The sequence below is a fragment of the Haliotis rubra genome, unplaced genomic scaffold (assembly GCF_003918875.1).
Source record: "Haliotis rubra isolate DU_JTF1 unplaced genomic scaffold, ASM391887v1 Scf300, whole genome shotgun sequence".
Classification (NCBI taxonomy): Eukaryota; Metazoa; Mollusca; class Gastropoda; order Lepetellida; family Haliotidae; genus Haliotis; species Haliotis rubra.
Window position 1 is genome coordinate 222,416 of NW_025766970.1, and position 23,094 is coordinate 245,509.

The window sequence follows — 23,094 nt, forward strand, 5'->3', positions numbered from 1 at the left end:
GAATCAAAATAGGGCCAGACCTGGATTCGAACCCGAACGTCTTCTTCAAAACGGACAAAAGTCGAGTGTTTGAAATCGGAGAAATACTATATCTGTAGCAGTTTGTGCCATAATTGTTGATAGCGTACGTGTTGTCGGCATTGTAAATAATACTCCAAGGCAACTCTTGTGGAATTATGCAGAGATAATATCGGTACATTTACTATAGCTCTACATCGCTCCTTATGTAACGTTTACATTGTCTGTCAGGAGATATTTGCAACCCAATCGACAATATAAACCGGAATTATGTAGACCAGATTAAAACAGTTTTCAGTACCTTTTGACTGAGAAGTGTTATTGAAACATCCTCCTGACATGTCCGCATGGGTCATTCACTCGCAGACAAACCAATTAACAAATCCAGAATGTGTAATTTTATACCAACAAACTTTATTACAAATGTGACAGGACAAGGCTTGTTGGCATGACGCACCTTCAGGGACTATGGTGGCGCAGGAATGTCACGTGAACACGCATGCGCAATACACATGTGACTTTTGGGACGCACGACATGTTGATGACAACGACGCAGGATGGCAGTGGTAAAAGTCAATATCAGATTACTGCAAGCAGAGAGCCTGCAGCTCCGTCTGCCTATGAACCGGGACCTTGAACTTGGATGCTGAAGGCACATGACTGCGATGTAATGGATGTCGTCATCACGTGACACTTTCACAGTATCTGTGATTGGTTGTGACGTCAGCAGTACTGCATAAGCTCAGTGAGGCTGCATCGGTTGTAGCAACACTCGCATGTGATGCCCTGCTCTCCGAGGCCGTTCGATCGCTTCAACAAATAGGACAATGCTGTGCTCTTGTGTAACGTCAGGTCCTTCAACTCACTCTGCTTACCTGAAAATGACATGTGTCACAATGAGATTTCAGTTATACTGTAATGTCATCTTCCCGTTATACATAGCAATTTCAGCTCCACGGCTGTCTTAATTAAGTCTGTGTTAAAGCATGGGCATTACAATGAACTCAAGGCTGTGATCATTTCATAACAGCTCCTGGATATGTAATGCCAGCACAATGTGTGAACACGAGTTACACCTAATTATGTCAATTAAACCATCTTCTCACGCTATCAGGACCCAGTTCTAGCAGTGCTACGAAGGTCATGGTTCGATTCCCCATGGGTACAATGTGTGAAGCCCATTTCTGGTTTCCCCGCCGTGATATTGCCGGAATATTGCTGCGTAAAACTAAACTAACTCACTCACTCACTCAGTCTATCTTCATGCTCGGGAATTGATTAAGAGTCAGTATTGCATTTGTATGAACGCGTATTACATGAATTATGACATTCGTCAGTGTACACATAACTGACTTACTGATCTGAATACAAAGCGTAATTTCTGTTCATGTATATGCTAGCACCTTTGTCAAGCAAGTGTGAAGAGAGTTATTATTGACGGTTTACCGGTCTCCATGGCCAATGTCAGTACATCGATAAGACTCGTTAACATGGCAAACGAAACACAGATGCCGAGCTACTCTCTTGGCTAGATAGACGTAATGACATGCAATAATAATGTTAGTCATTTGCTTGTCTATTTTATTTGATCCAACATACTCCATGGCATACTGAAGAGGCTTAACCTTATCTCAGTAAAGAGTAGTATATCAGCTTGTAGTGGAGGTCCCTCCTTGACTGACTGACTGACTGAGTTGGGTTTTACGCCGCTTTTAGCAATAGCCCAGCAACATCACGGCGGGTGACACCAGAAATGGGCTTCACACATTGTACCCATGTGGGGATTCGAACCCGGGTCTTCGGCGTGACGAGCCAACGCTTTAACCACTAGGCTACCCCACCGCCCCAGGTCCCTCCTTGAACACCTCAGAGACGTAGTACATATTTGTTGAATCTAGTACATGTTAGGCTTTTCATCATGTCGAGTAATGCAGGTACATCTACACTGTGGTAACTTAATGCTATGTGTGAAATTACTGCAATACTATTGTAAACCTGTACCTATATTTAAAACAATTCACCATTGTAATCTTGACTGTCACAAACCTGTAACAATTGTTGAAAATACGGTGTAATAATATGGCAAATAGTATGACAGAAGTGATATTGCCTTCGCAAAAGTTGTTCAGAACAGTATCAAAAAGTGTTTATAATGGCCTTGGTTGTCAGGTCTACAAGCAAGGTGTTTGGGGTGCTTTCATATTTACGGTATCATCAATACTTCAGGTGTCTGCATATACTCCATCACCTCGTACACACTATACAATCCTGTAAACAACCTACGATGCGGAAACGCCTGGTAAAAATATATTACCATGTTGAAAACATCAAGCCGATCCCTTCTTCATTGAACAACGGCTTCTAAACGGTAATTAAAGATAATATACGTTCATAAGTCAGGGGTCGTATTTGTACAAATTACTACACCTGACTATGCATGCACTCAGCCTGAGGGCGCCTGTCTTCGACTGTCTTATTAAAAGAATTTTGTCTCGATAATTATGCAGCCTGTAAATCAAGTCAAGTAATTAAATCTTAGGGTTGCACCCTCTGGCTGGCTTCGACTCGGGTTATTGTATGTCGCTGTATACATCTTACAGTGATAATAACACGGCATTCATATTTCATTACCGGTAATATTATCACCTGTTTACCATACCTGAGAAATGGTTTCCGCGTCTACTATCTTATTAACGCATGTCCGTAACGAGGCGTGCGAGAACTTGACTTTACGTGTGTCATTAGGGGTTGAACCTGGCGAAGTGAATGTGTGTGTGTACACCACAAGGCCGATAGCAAATTGTATTCAAGACGCCCTTAATGTCTGATGTTCACAACTGTAAACACTTTCTGTTCATGTTCACAGTACCGTCATTGTATAAAAAGCACTCGGGCCTCAGGCCGTATCATTGAATTATTTTAAATGATAATTGGTTCAACAGAGTTTGAAAAATATTAATCTGTTCTCGAAAATGCTGGAAAACACTAATTTGTCACTAGGTTTTAGTCACACTGAAATGGTCCACTAGACGTGTTCGTTATTCTAAGAGTAAAGTGTCGTGAGTCCAACAGAAATTGTATCGTTCCTCCTTTCATACTTAATACCTGATTGTATCCAAAAAGTCTCTAATGATACTAGAAATTAAGAAAATGAAAACCGGCTTACGATTTTTACATCATGACTTGAAGCATGCATACCAAAATAGAAGCAAATATGTATTTTCCTGTCCGACTTTGACGAAAACATTATATATCGGACATCAACATAAAACCTAAGAACCAGCACGTACACCCTTCCTTCCGCCACCCCATAGCGGGAGCGCCCATCATCAACGTGCAAAGCCCTTTCACGACATAGAAGCAAACCACCTTTTCGCTCTGGACTGCCCCCTTCTCCACTCTAGACTGTCCCCTTCTCTGCTAAAGACCGCGCCCTTCTCCGCTCCAGATTGAGTCCTTCTCCACTATAGACCGTCCCCTTCTCTGCTATAGACCGCGCCCTTCTCCGCTCCAGATTGAGTCCTTCTCCACTATAGGCTATCCCCTTCTCCACTATAGACCGTCCCCTTCTCCACCATAGACTGTCCCCTTCTCCACTATAGACTGCGCCCTTCTACGCTATATGCTGCGCCCTTCTCCACTATAGACCGTCCCCTTCTCCACTATAGACTGTCCCCTTCTCCACTATAGACCGTCCCCTTCTCCACTATAGACCGTCCCCTTCTCCACTATAGACTGTCCCCTTCTCCACTATAGACCGTCCCTCTCCACTATAGACCGTCCCCTTCTCCACTATAGACCGTCCCTTCTCCACTATAGACTGTCCCCTTCTCCACTATAGACCGTCCCCTTCTCCACTATAGACCGTCCCCTTCTCCACTATAGACTGTCCCCTTCTCCACTATAGACCGTCCCCTTCTCCACTATAGACCGTCCCCTTCTCCACTATAGACCGTCCCCTTCTCCACTATAGACTGTCCCCTTCTCCACTATAGACTGTCCCCTTCTCCACTATAGACCGTCCCCTTCTCCACTATAGACTGTCCCCTTCTCCACTATAGACCGTCCCTTCTCCACTATAGACCGTCCCCTTCTCCACTATAGACCGTCCCCTTCTCCACTATAGACTGTCCCCTTCTCCACTATAGACTGTCCCCTTCTCCACTATAGACCGTCCCCTTCTCCACTATAGACTGTCCCCTTCTCCAATATAGACTGTCCCCTTCTCCACTATAGACTGCGCCCTTCTACGCTATATGCTGCGCCCTTCTCCGCTATAGACCGTCCCCTTCTCCAATATAGACTGTCCCCTTCTCCACTATAGACTGCGCCCTTCTACGCTATATGGTGCGCCCTTCTCCACTATAGACCGTCCCTTCTCCACTATAGACTGTCCCCTTCTCCACTATAGACTGCGCCCTTCTCCGCTATAGACTGCGCCCTTCTCCACTATAGACTGTCCCCTTCTCCACTATAGACCGTCCCCTTCTCCACTATAGACTGTCCCCTTCTCCACTATAGACCGTCCCCTTCTCCACTATAGACCGTCCCCTTCTCCACTATAGACTGTCCCCTTCTCCACTATAGACTGTCCCTTCTCCACTATAGACCGTCCCTTTCTCCACTATAGACTGTCCCCTTCTCCACTATAGACTGTCCCTTCTCCACTATATGCTGCGCCCTTCTCCGCTATAGACTGTCCTTCTCTCCAATATAGACTGTCCCTTCTCCACTATAGACTGCGCCCTTCTACGCTATATGCTGCGCCCTTCTCCGCTATAGACCGTCCCCCTTCTCCACTATAGACTGTCCCTTCTCCACTATAGACCGCGCCCCGTCCCTTCTCCACTATAGACTGTCCCCTTCTCCACTATAGACCGTCCCTCCACTGTCCTTCTCCACTAAAGACTGTCCCCTTCTCCACTATAGACTGTCCCCTTCTCCACTATAGACTGCGCCCTTCTCCACTATAGACTGTCCCCTTCTCCACTATAGACCGTCCCCTTCTCCACTATAGACCGTCCCCTTCTCCACTATAGACTGTCCCCTTCTCCACTAAAATCTACGCCCTTTTCCACTATAGACTGCGCCCTTCTCCACTATAGACTGTCCCCTTCTCCACTATAGACTGCGCCCTTCTACGCTATCTACTGCGCCCTTCTCCACTATAGACCGTCCCCTTCTCCACTATAGACCGTCCCCTTCTCCACTATAGACTGTCCCCTTCTCCACTATAGACCGTCCCCTTCTCCACTATAGACTGTCCCCTTCTCCACTATAGACCGTCCCCTTCTCCACTATAGACTGTCCCCTTCTCCACTATAGACCGTCCCCTTCTCCACTATAGACCGTCCCCTTCTCCACTAAAAACTGCGCCCTTCTACGCTATATACTGCGCCCTTCTCCTCTCTAGACTGCGCCCTTCTACGCTATATACTGCGCCCTTCTCCACTCTAGACTGCGCCCTTCTCCTCTCTAGACTGCGCCCTTCTCCACTATAGACTGCGCCCTTCTACGCTATCTACTGCGCCCTTCTCCAATATAGACCGTCCCCTTCTCCTCTATAGACCGTCCCCTTCTTCCACTATAGACTGTCCCCTTCTCAACTATAGACCGTCCCCTTCTCCACTATAGACTGTCCCCTTCTCCACTATAGACTGCGCCCTTCTACGCTATACTGTGCCCTTCTCCACTCTAGACTGCGCCCTTCTCCTCTCTAGACTCCGCCCTTCTCCTCTCTAGACTCCGCCCTTCTCCTCTCTAGACTCCGCCCTTCTCTTCTCTAGACCGCGCCCTTCTACGCTAAAGAATGAACCCTTCTACGCTATAAAATGCGCCTTTTGCGCAACAGACTGTGCAAACTCAGTCGTCTTACCTATAGTCTTGCCCTTGATGGCCTTTGTGGACCTGCGATGCCGCCTGACGAGACAGGTCAGCCTGATGACTTCCGGTAGCCTGCTCCCACAGATCCCGCCTGCTGCCGGCCCTTCCAGCCGGTCCTCCAGGTTACAGGTCTTCTCGAAGTCTGCGACGGTAGGCACGGGCTGGAGACACAACAGCAGCAGCAGCAAAGTGGGGCAGCGCATCACCATCACTGCACGTATTGCCCACTCCACGCTGGGGGCGGAGGGAGACACCGTCTGTAACAGAGTGAAGGAGGAAATACTTTAAGCCACATCAGCATTACAGTGTCACAGATGAAAAAGAAATCCCGAAATAAGTTTAACCGATCTACCCAGTGGTGTTCCAAGCAGGTATGAACACTTTAAGGTGTAGGAACGCTAACAAACTTTTGGCATACCGAGTACCAGACGCAGCTGTTGAGTATGTGACCAGCGTCTCGCTTGTAACAGTGAGTGAGTTTAGTTTTACGCCGCACTCAGCAATATTCCAGCTATATGGCGGCGGCCTGTAAATAATGGAGTCTGGATCAGACCATCCAGTGAACTGATCAACATCATGAGCATCGATCTACGCAATTGGGATATGACGACATGTGTCAACCAAGTCAGCGAGCCTGACCACTCGATTCCGTTAATCTCCTCTGACGACAAGCATGGGCTACTGAAGATCAAATTTAACCCGGATCTTCGTGGGTTTGCATATAAAAAAGCATATCTGTACACGCCGTGTGTCCAGGTGCTCCAGTCTCTTCAGTTTACATGGATTTGTGAACGTCGAAGGTTTGTCCTTACCGCGATGTCCACGTGCATATTACTGCCGATGTGTACATTTGCACGGCACCGGCGCTAATGAAGATATTCAATATATCTTAGGTTACAGTATGTGTGGTTACTGTGAAACCTTTTAAAGTGAAGATATTGATGACAAGAGCATTAACTAATGTAAACGAGGAGAGTGTATTTTCTGAAATATATAACGACGTGTGTGTACTTCTTATATCTTTAGTGTGTTCAACATCGGCATAAGGATATACAAATATCAGACAATATAGACAGTTCTTGACAGTGTCAATACAGGGTCATGATATGTGCCCGGAAATTGATCCACTACCTGGCAAACCGACAGTGAGGATGTGTCTGACCGACATGTCACAGTGTTTTCAGACACGTGAACACGCACATTTTATCACAGTGTCCAGACCAATCTCTTACCCAGAGTTCCATGCGGCCAGCCAGTATAGTACCTCTGCCACAGGCAAGAAAAATGTGACGATTCGTCACATCTTGCACCGTCCATTCAATATAATGTACATATCTCTTAACTCTTATATTTTTGACGAGCCTAAACATCTAATTAAACATCTTTGATAGAATGGCTTAGTTTCACTGAGAAAATATCCTAAAACATGTAACACTTTTTCGATTTGCGTAGCGATCCTTTGTTTATGTAAGTTGTACGGCTCCACGTGCTGTCATCGAAGCCGACAGGGAGCAAACGATGCAACCAGTTTGAAATCTAAATACTACTGTCATAAATGTTACTGTCGCAGTTGTGGAAGAATATATATCTAACAATGTAAAACATTGTAAAGACCGCGACGAAAAGCTTGCGTCAGGCCAGTCTTTTCTTATTATGAATATGCGCGTTTGTTTACAAACAAGAGAAAAGTCCGGTCACGTGATATGCAAATTAGCCTGTGGCAGTGATGTTATGCTAAGTCATCACTGCGCCGGAGTGTGTGCCCGTACGTCTCGCGAGGCGCTACTTCCGGTACTAAGCTGGTTCCCGCCTCCCTTTGCGCGCGCCAACTTGCGATATGCGAGACGGAACCCAGCTGATATCCAGTACCCGATTTCCGGTGCAAGCGTATATTCAAGAAACAGTCCTGGTTCCTAACTGCGCGACAGCCAAATATGACTTTTCTAGACTGGACCAAGTGTATAACCATGCTTGGCTGTCTCAGCTGTTGACAGTCGTAATAGTTGGCCATGAGACCATTCGAAATGGTATGGAAGTACTAAGGTCTCGCGAAGTGCCGTGGCCTACTTACGAGCCCTATTACAAAGGCGGGAATCGTTTATGGTCAAACATTGTGGATAGAAGATTCGAACCATCCTAGAACATTGAAATAATTCGTACGAACGCATCACTAGAATAACGTGCTGGACAGTGCTGCGTTGCTCACGTGCAGAATGCGCAAATGCTTGCTTCAGTATACTCACCGAACTTACTACTTGTTCGTTATGCTGTGACAGAGAGAAGCCGCGCCACTGCTTAACACATTGATTAAAGTCTGGTGTATTGGTAATGCTTCATTTTCGGTTAAATACTTCCAGTTAAATCCCCGTTATCAAACAAAATTATTAAACAGTTATAACCAAGGCATTGCGGATATTCATCATCAAACTTTCAATGATCAGTCGTCGTATCTCATTGGTCAGTCGCCGTCTTGAAAGAACCCACCAAATCAGCTGGTCGGTATTTTCGAATATCAACGTCATGTTGAGTGACGTCACTGGTCATATCACAATCAGTTTTCAATTTGAGCTACCATACTTAAAATTCTGTAGAAAATCATGTTGAACTCGTAATGATCTCGTGGTGTATATATAAACTTAGTCAGCTTCCCGCTGTTGACACAGTTAACGTACCATATTTATATGTAGTTTCTGTATGTCCAGTTAGGATGTATCCATACACGTATTATGTGCTTATAATGTCACAGTGATGGAGAGCAAATGTCATCGTGTTGTTTACAGACATAGCAAATGTTAGCTGTCTACGCTAGACAATCGAAGGTATTATTGATCGAGTAGAGAGCTATAACTGCAGGCATTTGTCTAAAATCATAGACTGTCTTTCAAATAAATTACACTCGGCAGACTGAAGATACGGTCAACAATCGTAATAACCACAAAAACAACTTCATCAAACTCGAAGCCAGCTACAAAAACAACTACATCAAACATAATACCACCTGCAAAAACATCTAAATCAAACACATTGACAACAACACCAGCAAAATAATGAATCTGCGATTTGGCTGTGTCTTTGATATCGTTAGGCGCTATTTAAAAGGTCATTATTTACAGAATGTAATAAACAATAACAACACAGTCACATGTCTTGTGCTTTCATTCTGAAGGCCACTGAATGATGATATCAAAACTTTTCTGGTTTTGGTTTCGGATCTGTAGACACTTGGAATCGGAAATAAAGAAAGATATATTCCTCGAACCGCGTCACAATAGGTAATGAAGATGTTCGCGATATTCTTCTGAGTCTAGATACATCGGGGGCCTGATGACATTGGAAACGTCGTCCTGACACTAATTTCAGTGTCCCTAACCCTGTTGTTTGACATTTCCCTTCGTAATAAAACATTCCCGTCGTCTTGGAAACTAACTTCCATGATTCCGTTTCATAAGAAAGGTGTTGAATACGATTGTTCTAACTATAGGCCTGTAGCTGTGTCGCTAAAGTTTTTGAAAAATGTGTTTTTAAATACGTCTTCAACTTCTTTAGAGATAACAATATTTTATCAAAGTTACAATCAGGATTTATGCCTGGTGATTCTACAGTATAACCTATCATTATAATTTCATCGCAAGTGCAGTAGTCCAAGGAAAGAAAATAAGAGTCGTATTCTGTGATGTAAACAAAGCCTTTGACAAAATTTGGCACAAAGGCATTGTTCATAAACTTCATGCTTATGGTATACGGGAAAACTTTTGGAGTGGTTTGAAAGTTATTTAGATAGTAGAATGCAAAAAATATTAATAAATAGCTATAGTTCAGGTATCGAATCTGTGGAAACTGGTGTGCCTCAGGGTTCCGTTTTCCGTTTTATAACATTGTAGATGGTATAAATAGCAACATTCGCCTTGTTGCTGATGATACATCAATATATGTTACAATAGATGATCATATTACAGCAGCCGAAATTATAAACAATGATTTGGCAAAAATTTCAGACTGGGCTAGAATGTGGCACGTTAGTTTTGATCCTGGTAAGACTGAGCATATAACGTTCGCTAAATACTTTATATAAGTCCTTTATCTTACCACTTTTTGATTACTGCTGTCATATATGGGATAACTGTACCATCGAACAGGCGATTCTACTGGAAAATTTACATCTTGACGCATTAAGAACTACTAGTATATGCGGTGTGGTTCGTGGCACCAGTCACGATAAAACATACAGGGAAACCAATTACAGCACACTGAAAGAAAGACGATATCGCTCTAAACGAATAACTTTATAGAAAATGTATCATCGTCTGACTCTATAATCTTAGAAACAATACCTCCATTCAAACTATTAACTGTAGAACCCAAGACATTCTCAATCATTTTTACCGAGCGCGATTATGCCATGGAAATTATTGCCTGATGAGGCTGTTAACGCTATTTCCCTGAATCAATTTAAAACCGTGATAAACCCAACAGAATCTCACAATTACTTTGATTTAAATTTTGTGATTAGATTTTGCCAAAACATCCATTGTGGCTTCAAACTCTGCTCTAGTGATCTAAACGCAGACAGATATGCTCGACATACATAGGAAACATCCAAGTCTTCATGTGGTCATTATAGCCAAGACGTTATTCAATACCTTTTCATATGTCGGAACTATCAAAATTTAAGAACGACTATATATTTTTATATTCAATGATACGATGTTAAAACTACTATATACGGTAACGACGCATTGAATAGCTCAACTAATAGTAACATTCTCAACTCATTACACTAGTTCATTTCTAAAAGTAACCGCTTCCAGTGATTATCACCACTACCACTACATATATACTCAATGTACCTCAAGTTTATGTAATTGGACTCATTTCGTTGCTTGACATAACCAACACCATAACGAACATATTCAGTATTCAATCATATATGCATCAGATATAATGTATGATGTTCTCTCAATATTCTTTCTAAGTATTATTCTTTTGTTGGTAAATTATTTCATTTATGTATCCAGCTATTTAGTCTAGAGGTTAAGTCCAGTAGGAGGCTCAGAAAAAGAGTTTGTTCAACACCTACTACATAAAAGGTCTGCCTACACAGTTTGATCCAGGAGAGCCCACTGAACATTTCTAGGTACTATGTAATCCCAAATTATAGCGTGGGTAAAAAGTTAGGGGTCATTCTTTGGTCCTACCCCTATAGCAAAATGCAGGCAAATGTTCGAGAGAAGTTGCAACATTGTGTCCCAGGACTTTCTTTGTAGTGAGCATCTTCATTATCATTATATGATTTTGTGAAGTTTATTTGAAGATTATGCAAAATCACTTAATTTTATGACACCAAATAAATATAGATGAGGAAAAAATGTAATTTCTTGAAAAAAATCTTGTATTCTTGAATTTTTTTATCTTCAGTATTCTGTTTAGTTATCAAATGAAAATAATATGCATATCGCTATAATGGCAATTGAAAGGATGATTCTAACAATATAATACACCGAATTGCAAGAAAATGTGTGATATATTAACCAAGACACATTTCTTAATATTCGTTTAGAACCATGTTAAAAGACTCAATCATATTTTGAAAACAGGATAAATATTCTCGAATAAATAAAAATATTTGTCTTAGCATTTTTTAAAAGCTTTTAACAATGGATGTTTGTCACAATCTGATATGTCTCTGAAAGTATATAGATATAAATGTGAATAATGACTGGTCCCTTGTCTTGACCATGACAAATGTAATGGAACACTGTCAGTTTGTCACCTTACAGGCTCAAAGCAGATGACCACAACGCTGAACAGAATGGAACACTGTGCTTCATACGATCAAGTTGAAATCATAAACACTTGTCTTGCTGAGGAAATCATTGCCAAATCTGAGATGAATGTTGTTGTTCCAACTAACATTGCACCTGGTGTCTTTGTTGAAGAGGCTGCAGATGACTATACTGAAGAGAGACTTGATGGAAAACATCATATGCTACAACCATGTTTCTATATCAGAAAAGTCAGTTTGGTCCAACAGCCCCACGTATGGTATATGCTGATCACTCTCAGAGGACACGGACTTTTCAGTCTACAAGAATGTGCAAGAACATGTGGGACTTTAACACTCACGGCAAACGCACACAAGCAGATAATGAATGGTTCACTGATACTGAAGATTTTCTTCAATCAAGCTGCAGTTTGAATCCGGCATGGGCTTTTGCCAGATTTGTCCAACAAAAATATCTGATGTTGAACTTACTCTAGTTAAAGCAGAGGAGCAGGTTGTGCCAAGCTGGAGTGGTTTCCATGCTATGGTACACTCAACTGTTCCTACACATACCAACGTTGGTTATTGTCCAATGATTGATGGCGTTTCAACAGAGTTCAGCACTGTGTATACATTAATGAAGACAGTTCAGACCATGATGGCCAGCCTTCAGCAGTGTCATTACATTTGACCTTGCAATCTATAGAAAAGCCGAAGAGATCCAAAGGCACCTTCCAGAAGAGTTTTCTGACACTGTCATACGCATGGGTGGGTTCCACTTTGCAACCAACTTCCTCAAACTCTTTGGTAAAGACATGAAGAATTGAAGATCTTCTCATTGAAAGTAGTGTTTATGCAAGTGGATCAGTCACTGCACTTCTGAATGGCAAGTTCCACATTCAGGGAGTTCAATGTCACAAGCTATTGATGGAAGCCCTTTTTCATTTACTATGGCAAACATTTGTAAACTGGCTGATTAACTAGGGGAAACATGTTGCTAATGAACAATCCAGTGTTGACAAGATTATGGCGATCCAATATGCTGCAAAGGAAGGTCATGACTTTCAAGTATCAGTTCTGAAGCTTGTAGATGAAAACCCAAACAGTCATTCTCCAGTTTACCACTTTCCGGAATCAGATGTAAACAAAGAGCCAAACATATGCATTTTGGGATTATTACATTCCAGTGGTTTAGCTAACGCTTCGGTTCATCAAGGCGGAGATGACAGGTATGTGGGCACTACACCTATCATCCACTGTTGCACTGACTCCAACAACTCAAGATGGTTACCAGGATACCTTTCGGACATGAACCTCCTGTCAGAGAGACACCCAGACTTGCATAAAGAGTTCATAAATGATACCATGCAATCAGCCGATCTTGGCAACCGTTTGCCCAGATATGTACAGATATGGCACTTGAGCAAACTGTGAATTTGGAGACAAAGCACATGGGGTCATAATTGGAATAACTAAAAAGGTAGTACTGGTACGATGGTTCTAACATGTCTTGAACGTGCAGCGACTGCATGCATACACAAGGAGTCAGCTCCAAATAGATTAAAACGGGATGAAGATGATGTGTAGCAGTTAATTACATGCCTGACATCAGCGGTGATGACAAATCCGTTATCATTTGATGATGTGTTTGTTGACACACTTTTTTATCAACATTGCTACTGGAGCTGTGATGCCTCAGGACACTGAAAACAAACAAAGAGAACCTCTATGATTTCTTGTCAGAAACCTGGACACGTATTGGCCATTAAGACAACCTCACAGCCACTGAGCAATTAGTCTTAGGTGGTGGCTTAAGTGATGGAGAAAGAGCTGTACTGATAACAAAGGGTCATTATGAGGATGTCAAGTCTCTAACATCAGACCATGAGGAAGTAGACATGAGAAGCAAGCTTTTTTCTGAAAACCAGAGGATTGTGATTCAGTCACCAGATACAGATGTTGCTATGCTTTGTACGTTTCTCTTTGCTGAGTGTCAAGAACTTCGGTTCCATACAGGCATTATAGACAAGCTGAGGTTTGTACCTGTTCATTCTCTTTGCTCAAGAATCAGGACCAAACGTTTGCAAAGATCTAGATCCATCACTCATGCACTCACCGGATGTGACTCAACCAGTTCACTGTCAGGACTAGGAAAGAAAAAGGCTTTGCCTTTTCTACTGCACAGTGGTATTCACCAAATCAGATTAGCACAGCTTGGTGAATCTCTTGAGTTAGGGGAAGAATTATCTTTGTCAGGAATTCATTTGCGGGCTCTATACAGTTGATGACAGGGCTGGCAAGAAGGCAGATGGTGTCAGGTACTAGCTTTACTGTAAGAAGCAACTCAACAATGAAAGATTACCGCCAACCTCAAACAGCCGTATCCAGCACATGAAACGAGCAGACTACCAAGTCTCTGTCTGGAGAAGGGCATTGCAAGCCATGCATGTTCTTCCTTTTGTTGATGGCCATGGTTGAGAGACAAAACATGGTTTAATTCAGCCTGTGTTGATGACAAAGCATCCCCCACTCAAATGACTGTTGGAATTGACATCTTGCAATTGCAAAAGGTCAGCATGCCGCACAACAATATGTTCATGCAGTGCCAATGAACTACCTTTCACTGGAGCTTGTTTCTGAAGATGAGTGTCATAATCCAAGTACAAAGGGATGGGTGATTTTGATAGAGAATAGAGCCCAATTATTCAGACGTGTTAAACATTGTACAATGTGAAAGGAACTCTATGTTAAACACTCGTACACTTTGTCTCTATATATTTATAGAATACATATGCAGATACCTTACCAAATGTGACGCAGTTCCAAATGTTCATAAAAGAATTGGACTCTGACCCCAAGTTTACTACTGATGCTAAACCTTTAGATTGCTAATTTCCCGTAGATGCGTTAAAAATGTGCATTGCCATTAACATATTGTAAAATGCATGAACAAAACATTATGTGTTAATGAAGTACTTCGTTGTTAAGCCATATATTTCGTTGACAAAAACTAGGTGGTGAATGGCGACCATTATGTAAAATGTCTATTATGACCAATAGATATTACATCTTGACTGGATTTACATCAAGGAATTATTAAAACACTCAAATACACTAAGTGTGCTCAGTTGTATGTGTGAATTACACATATAAAAGCAATCATAGGTCATAATTAAGTATGTGCCATGCCCTTTTCAGAATGGTTAATTTGCCAAATGTCGGCCATTTCGAAAAATGGCCGTCATGGCTGCCTTTTGTCTTATATAGTAATATTTCTACAACTAGAAATCTTTCTTGGTCACTTAAATAATTCTGTGCTTTGTTTTTTAATGCTGTGACACATGTAACAGTTATTACAGATGTTGTATCTATCTCACTATGCAGATGTATCTATAAAGGGAACATAGGTTTACAATTGGTACCTTCCATTAAAATGCCTCTAACTTTTTACCTACCCTATAATTTGGGATTACATAGTACCTAGAAATGTTCAGTAGACTCTCCTGGATCAAACTGTGTAGCTAGACCTTGTAGAAGGTACTAATTGGAATAATGTACTGGAGTGGAGTTTATATAAAGCCACTAGGCTTGTTCGCCTGTCCAGGTGTCAGGTTTTGGGAAATAAAAATATGTTTAAACCATATTCCTCTTTAATGCTCCTCGGTAAATTCTGAACCCAGTAAATACGCTTTTGAATGAAAGATCACAAAAAGTCTGATCATACTCTGATTGTGTCTGATACTACTACTACTGTTGTTGCTGCTGTTGTTGTTTTGCTTCCAAATTGCTGCCAGTCCATGTAAGGACCAGACAAACCCGTGATTGAGTGACTTCCCGCACGGAAGGGCTAGGATGACACGCATTGGCTAAGTGACAAAGTCTGACCACGTAATCAGCGTGGAGCACTCATCGTGAATAAAGCTAAATAAATTATACAGTACAGGGTGTCACTCAGAGAAACGTATTGAAGGATTTAGTGCAAGCATCAACTACAGAAATATTCATCTACATGTAATTATGTAAATAGTTCGTTTTGTTGTTAAACAATTTTTCGCAAGAAAGGAAATGAGTAAAAAAGATAATCACATTAAATATATACTATCCCCAAAAAGAAACGCATAGGCGATTTGTACTTTTAAAAATCTGTTAATTACCTATTGTGTACAAACAATCGTTAAAATATGTAACAAAAGTGTTGATAACATGATTTTACACAATTGCACAAATAAAACATCGACTTTACCTGAAAATGTTGATTTTGATGAGATTTCTTACAAGGATTAAAAAGGCATCGCCACAACGCAACAGAAATCACCTTCCAGTTGAAATTGTGCAGCAAAGAGCATGCACTGTATGGCAATAAAAATCCAGATTACTTTCGGAAATTGGCATATCGTTTTGAATGAGTTTCAAGGTCAAATCACTACGTCATGACTCTGCGACACGGAATATCGCCATTGAAAGAATGCACGCTGGAGATTACCAATTTTCTGTTGCCAGGCGTCTGAATGTTAGTCTGAACACGATATCACTGCTTGCTTGCAGCTCGTTACAACCAAATAGGTATAACAAATGACGTCCCCGAAAGGCAGACCTCGAGTCACCACTGCAGCCCAAGATCGGTACATCCGGGTACTACATTTGCGTGATCGTACTGCCACGGGTGAGAGCACAGCAGCCAGGGTGTCTGGACTTAGGAGGATATCTGGTCAAACTGTACGGAAAAGGTTGATAGAGAATGGTCTGAGAGCCAGGAGACCCGATGTCAGGACCATGCGACGTCGTCACCATCGCGCTAAACGTCTCCTTTATCTAAAAGTATCCACTTGATTGTATAGACATTACCTTCTTCAAAACTGGTGTAAAAATGCATGTACTAAAGTCTATTTGTGGACGAGTTATACATGTTTGAAACTACAACAGTTTTGCAACAGATTTCTGGCCTATGCGTTTCTTTTGGGGGATAGTATAATATTGTATTTGTAGTATTTATTATATTTTGAGAAGTTCAAGACATGTGTTCAAGTTATACATTATTGGATGCTAGATTAACCAGCTTTCATTAGATAACACCATGACGAGTGTCATAATTTCAGACAGCGAGCCTACTTTCCGTATTGACCTGTGACCTCAAGGTCTTTGATCTCCTGAACCATTATTCCGGTCCACTATTCTCTATATATCACATAACGGTGCCATTCGCAGTAAAAACCGTTATAATTTGTAAGGTAGGATCACAAACCTCACAACATATAATGTTGGTGCCCGTATATTGCATGTCTTGGTTATGGATAGCATCTGCTATATCAATGCCTCCAAACACCATCTATCCAAACCTGGCAGAATACAATCTAACACTTCACTATAAGTCGCACAAAGGAACTATAATCGTGGCTCGAATCCAAGTTTCCCATATTATGTGTCTAGTTGTCTAGTTTGTTCAGACCCGTGAAGATCCGGGTTACATTGGTCTTTAGTAACCCATGCTTGTCGTAAGAGGCGACTAACGGGATCGGGTGGTCAGGCTCGGTGACTTGGTTGACAAATGTCATCGTATACCAAATGCGTAGATCGATATTCATGCTTTTGATCACTGGATAGTCTGGTCCATATTCGATTACTAGTATTTACAGACGGCGCCATATAACTGGAATATCGCGTTAAACAACAAACCAATGAAAACAAAGTTTTTTTTCAGAACCGCATCCGTGCTCGCGGGTTTCGCCACATGCCTCACTGCCTCACTGCGGCTTTCCTCCGACTTAAGGCTGACACGTGACGAAGTAACTGGAATACTGTTGAAAACAAACCCACTCACCATCAGTGCAGAGTTATTAATTCATTCATGATCATCTGCTTCGTTCAGGTAGTACTGACTATGTTAGCACCATCTTATATACACTGTGTCCCAGTAGGCACGATGCAACGTCTATGTATACACAGTGTCCCAGTAGGCACGATGCAACGCCTATGTATACACAGTGTCCCAGTAGGCACGATGCAACGTCTATGTATACAGTGTCCCAGTAGGCACGATGCAACGTCTATGTATACACAGTGTCCCAGTAGGCACGATGCAACGTCTATGTATACACAGTGTCCCAGTAGGCACGATGCAACGTCTATGTATACACAGTGTCCCAGTAGGCACGATGCAACGCCTATGTATACACAGTGTCCCAGTAGGCACGATGCAACGTCTAAGTGAGTGAGTGAGTGAGTGAGTGAGTGAGTGAGTGAGTGAGTGAGTGAGTGAGTGAGTGAGTGAGTGAGTGAGTGAGTGAGTGAGTGAGTGAGTGAGTGAGTGAGTGAGTGAGTGAGTGAGTGAGTGAGTGAGTGAGTGAGTGAGTGAGTGAGTGAGTGAGTGAGTGAGTGAGTGAGTGAGTGAGTGAGTGAGTGAGTGAGTGAGTGAGTGAGTGAGTGAGTGAGTGAGTGAGTGAGTGAGTGAGTGAGTGAGTGAGTGAGTGAGTGAGTGAGTGAGTGAGTGAGTGAGTGAGTGAGTGAGTGAGTGAGTGAGTGAGTGAGTGAGTGAGTGAGTGAGTGAGTGAGTGAGTGAGTGAGTGAGTGAGTGAGTGAGTGAGTGAGTGAGTGAGTGAGTGAGTGAGTGAGTGAGTGAGTGAGTGAGTGAGTGAGTGAGTGAGTGAGTGAGTGAGTGAGTGAGTGAGTGAGTGAGTGAGTGAGTGAGTGAGTGAGTGAGTGAGTGACACAGTGTCCCAGTAGGCACGATGCAACGTCTATGTATACACAGTGTCCCAGTAGGCACGATGCAACGTCTATGTATACACAGTGTCCCAGTAGGCACGATGCAACGTCTATGTATACACAGTGTCCCAGTAGGCACGATGCAACGTCTATGTATACACAGTGTCCCAGTAGGCACGATGCAACGTCTATGTATACACAGTGTCCCAGTAGGCACGATGCAACGTCTATGTATACACAGTGTCCCAGTAGGCACGATGCAACGTCTATGTATACACAGTGTCCCAGTAGGCACGATGCAACGTCTATGTATACACAGTGTCCCAGTAGGCACGATGCAACGGCTATGTATACACAGTGTCCCAGTAGGCACGATGCAATGTCTTGGGTTGATATACAGTCTCTTCTGGACACGAGTGAGTGGGTATGGTTTTACGCCGCTTTTAGCAGTTTTCCAGCAAGATCACTCCGGGGGACACCAGAAATGGGCTTCACACATTGTACCCACCTGGGGCATCGAACTCGGGTGTTCCGAACGACCGAACGCTTTAAACACTAGGCTACCCCACCACCCCTTTTGGACACGAGCTTATAGTGATTTATAAATGAAATGGCAAATAGAAACAGGAGCCAGTGTATACGTATTCTATAAGCTGATGGATTTTCCAGTTGTACTTCTATAATACATCTAACTGTCACGTCTCTGGGCACATTGACTCCATGAACACATCTCCGCCACGTATTGCGGCATAGAACTGGCCCTTTGTGACGTATGCGGTTACAATGGGTCGGGCAGTGTGTCGTTGATTCCGTGCCGTCGTACACCGACGACGACGTGGGCCTGTGGTCATGATATCAACCACAGGTTTGTCTGGCCCAAACTGGACAAGCTATAGGTCGATTTGGAATCACTGGATAATGTTACATGCGCTCAGAGCATGCCCGTGCTGCATGGCGTTCAAAGCAGTATATGTGGCCTTATTCAAATTTATTATTAATTCATTATTGACCAGGGGCTCTTTCACGAAGCAACCTTTACTAAGGTTAACCTTAACTCTCATTTAACATTGCACTAAGGTTACCTTAGTGACTTATGGTCACCTTAGTGCTTTGTGAAAGGAGGCCCAGCTGGCAAATGGGGGCGAGTCTATGTGTGGACGTCATATAGATTCTGTCCAATTGTGAGGTTGCACCATAACATGTGATTCGGGAAGGACTGTTGGGATACCGTCGGGTAAAACGATGTATAATATTTTGTTTAGATGATCTGTTCATGGCACAAGGGAAACACGAGGAAGGTATATTTACGGCGTGTTCAGCAACGTGTGCTGGGTAACGTCAATTCTCCACACACTACTACTACTGGCCGCCATCAGTGTACACCCAGCACGCTACCAGTGTCAATGACCGACATGCTAATCCTGCTCAGCGTGGTACATACACACGCTAACCCCCACAGTTCTTGCATTTATCATCAAAGGGGTTTCATTACGTGTCACAACCTCCCCCTCCTCCTCCTCAGCTACAACAACAACAACAACTACTACTACTACTACTACTACTACTACTTGTATCACGATCACGACAACGGCTGCTCTTGTTACTACTGCCGCTGCTACTACTCCTACTACATTACACTAGTGGTATAATACCACCAATACTGGTACTGCTACAGTGTATAATACCACCGATACTGGTACTGCTACAGTGTTCGCGGAAGGAAACAACATTGCGTTCCTAAAGCGCATATAGCTCCAAGAATCTTGCGTGTGCATGCACAGCAGGTGTATGCCCGAGCCAGACAGCGGCGATGTCTCTCGGGGGCTGCGGGGTCCCACTGTAAAATTTTGAAATTTAGACACCATTTCCGTGCATTTTAGAGCATTATTCGCAAGTCAAATTAGTTGAGAGAAATTATGTTTTATCTTGTTGTTCCTTTGGGCAAAATATGTTTTTCGGTTACTTGTTCCCAGAACACAAAATGCTTTGCGTGCAGAACACACAGATAGAAAATATGGTGAGTGAAATGAAACACGCAGGTTTTTGAGTTAACGCGAACATTGCTGCTAGTACTACTGATACTACAACTAACTCCTACTGCCACTACCTTCTAGTACTGCTACTACTACTAGTATTCTTTAATTGTGTAATAGTGAGTTAAAATTGTATGTAGCATCGGTATTATTTCGGCCGTATAGCGACATTGTTTGTGCAACAGACTTGACCTAGCTCCAACTGTTCAGTTATGAATTCCGTTTTTGGCAAATGTTCATTTCTGTAGACAGAAAAGTACCTGGGCTACATACATGTCTATGTGATATCCCACGCACATCTGTTGTTCTCGGGCGTTAAAACAAACATGTACCTTCGTCTGCCATTACAGCTTAGCATCATCCATTTCATGGTGCTGTAAATCGATGTCTTCTAGTTATTCAGACTTTACAGAGGTAATGAAGAAACCAATCGTTTCAGGTTCACTAGTGTTAAAAACATGAACTCTGTAATTCAAACGGTTAACTTTAACTATAAAAGTTGAACTTACCTGATAATTATTATAAACAGACTTAAGTTAATTCTGAATTGTTGTAATGGGGTTGATTACCACCATCAGTTCACGGTTGTGAACAGTGGACAGGGCAAGGCTATTTTGACTGATACTGTGCAGTAAAATCAGACGTACTTCATATAGACTTATAATACTTTAAGTGAGTGAGTGAGTGAGTGAGTGAGTGAGTGAGTGAGTGAGTGAGTGAGTGAGTGAGTGAGTAAGTATGGTTTAACTCAGCTTTTAGCAATATTCTAGCAGTATCGTAGCAGGGGACATCGGAAATGGGCTTCACCCACTGTACCCATGTGAGAAGTTCATATTAGACTTTAACGACTGAACAACACTTGAAAATGTTTTCAATTTGCCATAAGAGAATAGAAATAGGGCTTATTAAACTTCCAGGTATTACAATACATTTCCGTGTCCTAAACATGAGTTCTTGAAATAATTTCCGGCTTATTCCGGATATGCGTTAAATACTACATATAAGAGCGCGTCAATTTTCTCTCATTAATTACATGCGCATAGATTTACTACGACAGGCACATGGCGGAGATAAGACTGGCTTGACAATGGAGCTCTGCACACAGGTACTAGAGTGGTCGCTTGTTATCACCAGCTCAGTGCCAACAGCTCTCTGGCACTTGTCGATAATGAGGCATGTCAAATCACGGCCGCGACTAATTAAGCTCTGGACATAGATAGTAGGAACTGCCGCTTCTATCGCCTTCTGCATGCTATTTCCACTTTTGCTGACCTGTCAAATATTCTTTCATTGGTCACTTTGTCTATTAGAATTGACAGAAGTTATGGAACATACGTCGTTTGCTTTCCAAATTCAAAAGTCATACAAATTTATTTATGCAACATAAACGCCCACATCTGGTTGCCAGATCTTTCGGTCAAACACTAAATGTCTGGCGGGCATTATGTCGCAGAGCGCACGTGAAATCTCCAAATCATCATCATCATCATCATCATCATCATCATCATCATCATCGGTTATTGATACATATAGTAATAGACATCTGATCAAAATTCACTTTGAAATAACCAAAACTAGCCATACCTTTCACAATGTGAAGGGATTTAACAGCAAACTTACTTTTTTTCAGTTTCCTGACATTCTTGAAATGATGAATGTTAGTATGTACGTACACACAGACATCAGTATAAAGGTACACACACACAAATATATACATGTATATATATATATATATATATATATATAGAGAGAGAGAGAGAGAGAGAGAGAGAGAGAGAGAGAGAGAGAGAGAGAGAGAGAGAGAGAGAGAGAGAGAGAATTGTGTGAAGAAATGCATAAATCCGCCATCACAACAGTGACTATTATTTCAGCATCCCTGTGTTGACAGTTGATTATATCCATGTATTTATGAAATGGGAAGATGAATTGTGAAATACATATTAATTAAATATGTTGTATAGAACAAACACCAACCTAATAAGCAGCTAACTTTAAAAGCACGTGTTTAATACATATATATACTTATTCCTAGAATTTTGAAAACTTAAGTTTTTATACCTATCGGTTTTAATAGAATGTTAGAAAGTTGAGTTTTCATGGAATATGTTTAGCACACAAATTATTAAAGTGATACAAAGATTGAATATTTACCTTGTAAAAACCTTGCTCTGTCTTTGATTCTGTTTGTATAGGAAATGTATTATTAATTGAAAATGTTATATGTGTGTTGTGCAAATTATACCCACAGCCATAACAAATACTGTCGCCTATAAAGATTGACAGAAAACGTTGAATAAAAGTAAACATCAGAGAATATAATTTTGTTTTGGGAAACTGTTTTACTCACCTTATGCAGTATGTCTGTGTCCCAACACTTCATGAAGATAGATGTCCACCTAGGGCGTCTTAGAATAGGGACGAGTGACAGAATTGGCGCATTTTATAGCTGGATTTCCATCATGGGGACGATGGGTGAAGCCGCACAAGAAGTCTAATCTCCGCACCCGGTAACAATTGACACAGGATGTGCGTCGAGTTCTGAAGCTAGGTTGCTGGCTGTCTGGCTTGAGGCTCTTCGACAGGGCTGTGCTGTCTGGTGTCGTCTGAACTCGCCGACAATTGTCACCTGTGTGTGGCAGGTATAATGAGTACTAGTAGTCACCGACAACCCACGCAAGCCGCAACCTCGCCCACACG

At 42.2% G+C, this 23,094-nt stretch overlaps 1 protein-coding gene across 2 annotated transcripts; it reads right to left on the bottom strand.

The window, feature by feature from the left end:
* Positions 1-412: 412 nt before the first annotated feature.
* On the bottom strand, positions 413-23,006 carry LOC124282699 (con-Ins Im1-like). Of its 2 annotated transcripts, none has more exons than XM_046718721.1 (3): positions 22,745-23,006; positions 5,894-6,158; positions 413-893 (listed from the first exon to the last, which is right to left on the bottom strand). In XM_046718721.1, the coding sequence occupies exons 1-3, from the start codon at positions 22,775-22,777 to the stop codon at positions 742-744; spliced, it is 450 nt and encodes a 149-aa protein (XP_046574677.1). In that variant the 5' UTR covers positions 22,778-23,006; the 3' UTR covers positions 413-741. The 2 variants fall into 2 exon arrangements, with proteins under 2 accessions (XP_046574677.1, XP_046574678.1); XM_046718722.1 differs by lacking the exon at positions 22,745-23,006 and adding an exon at positions 14,469-14,538.
* Between the last annotated feature and the right edge of the window lie 88 nt (positions 23,007-23,094).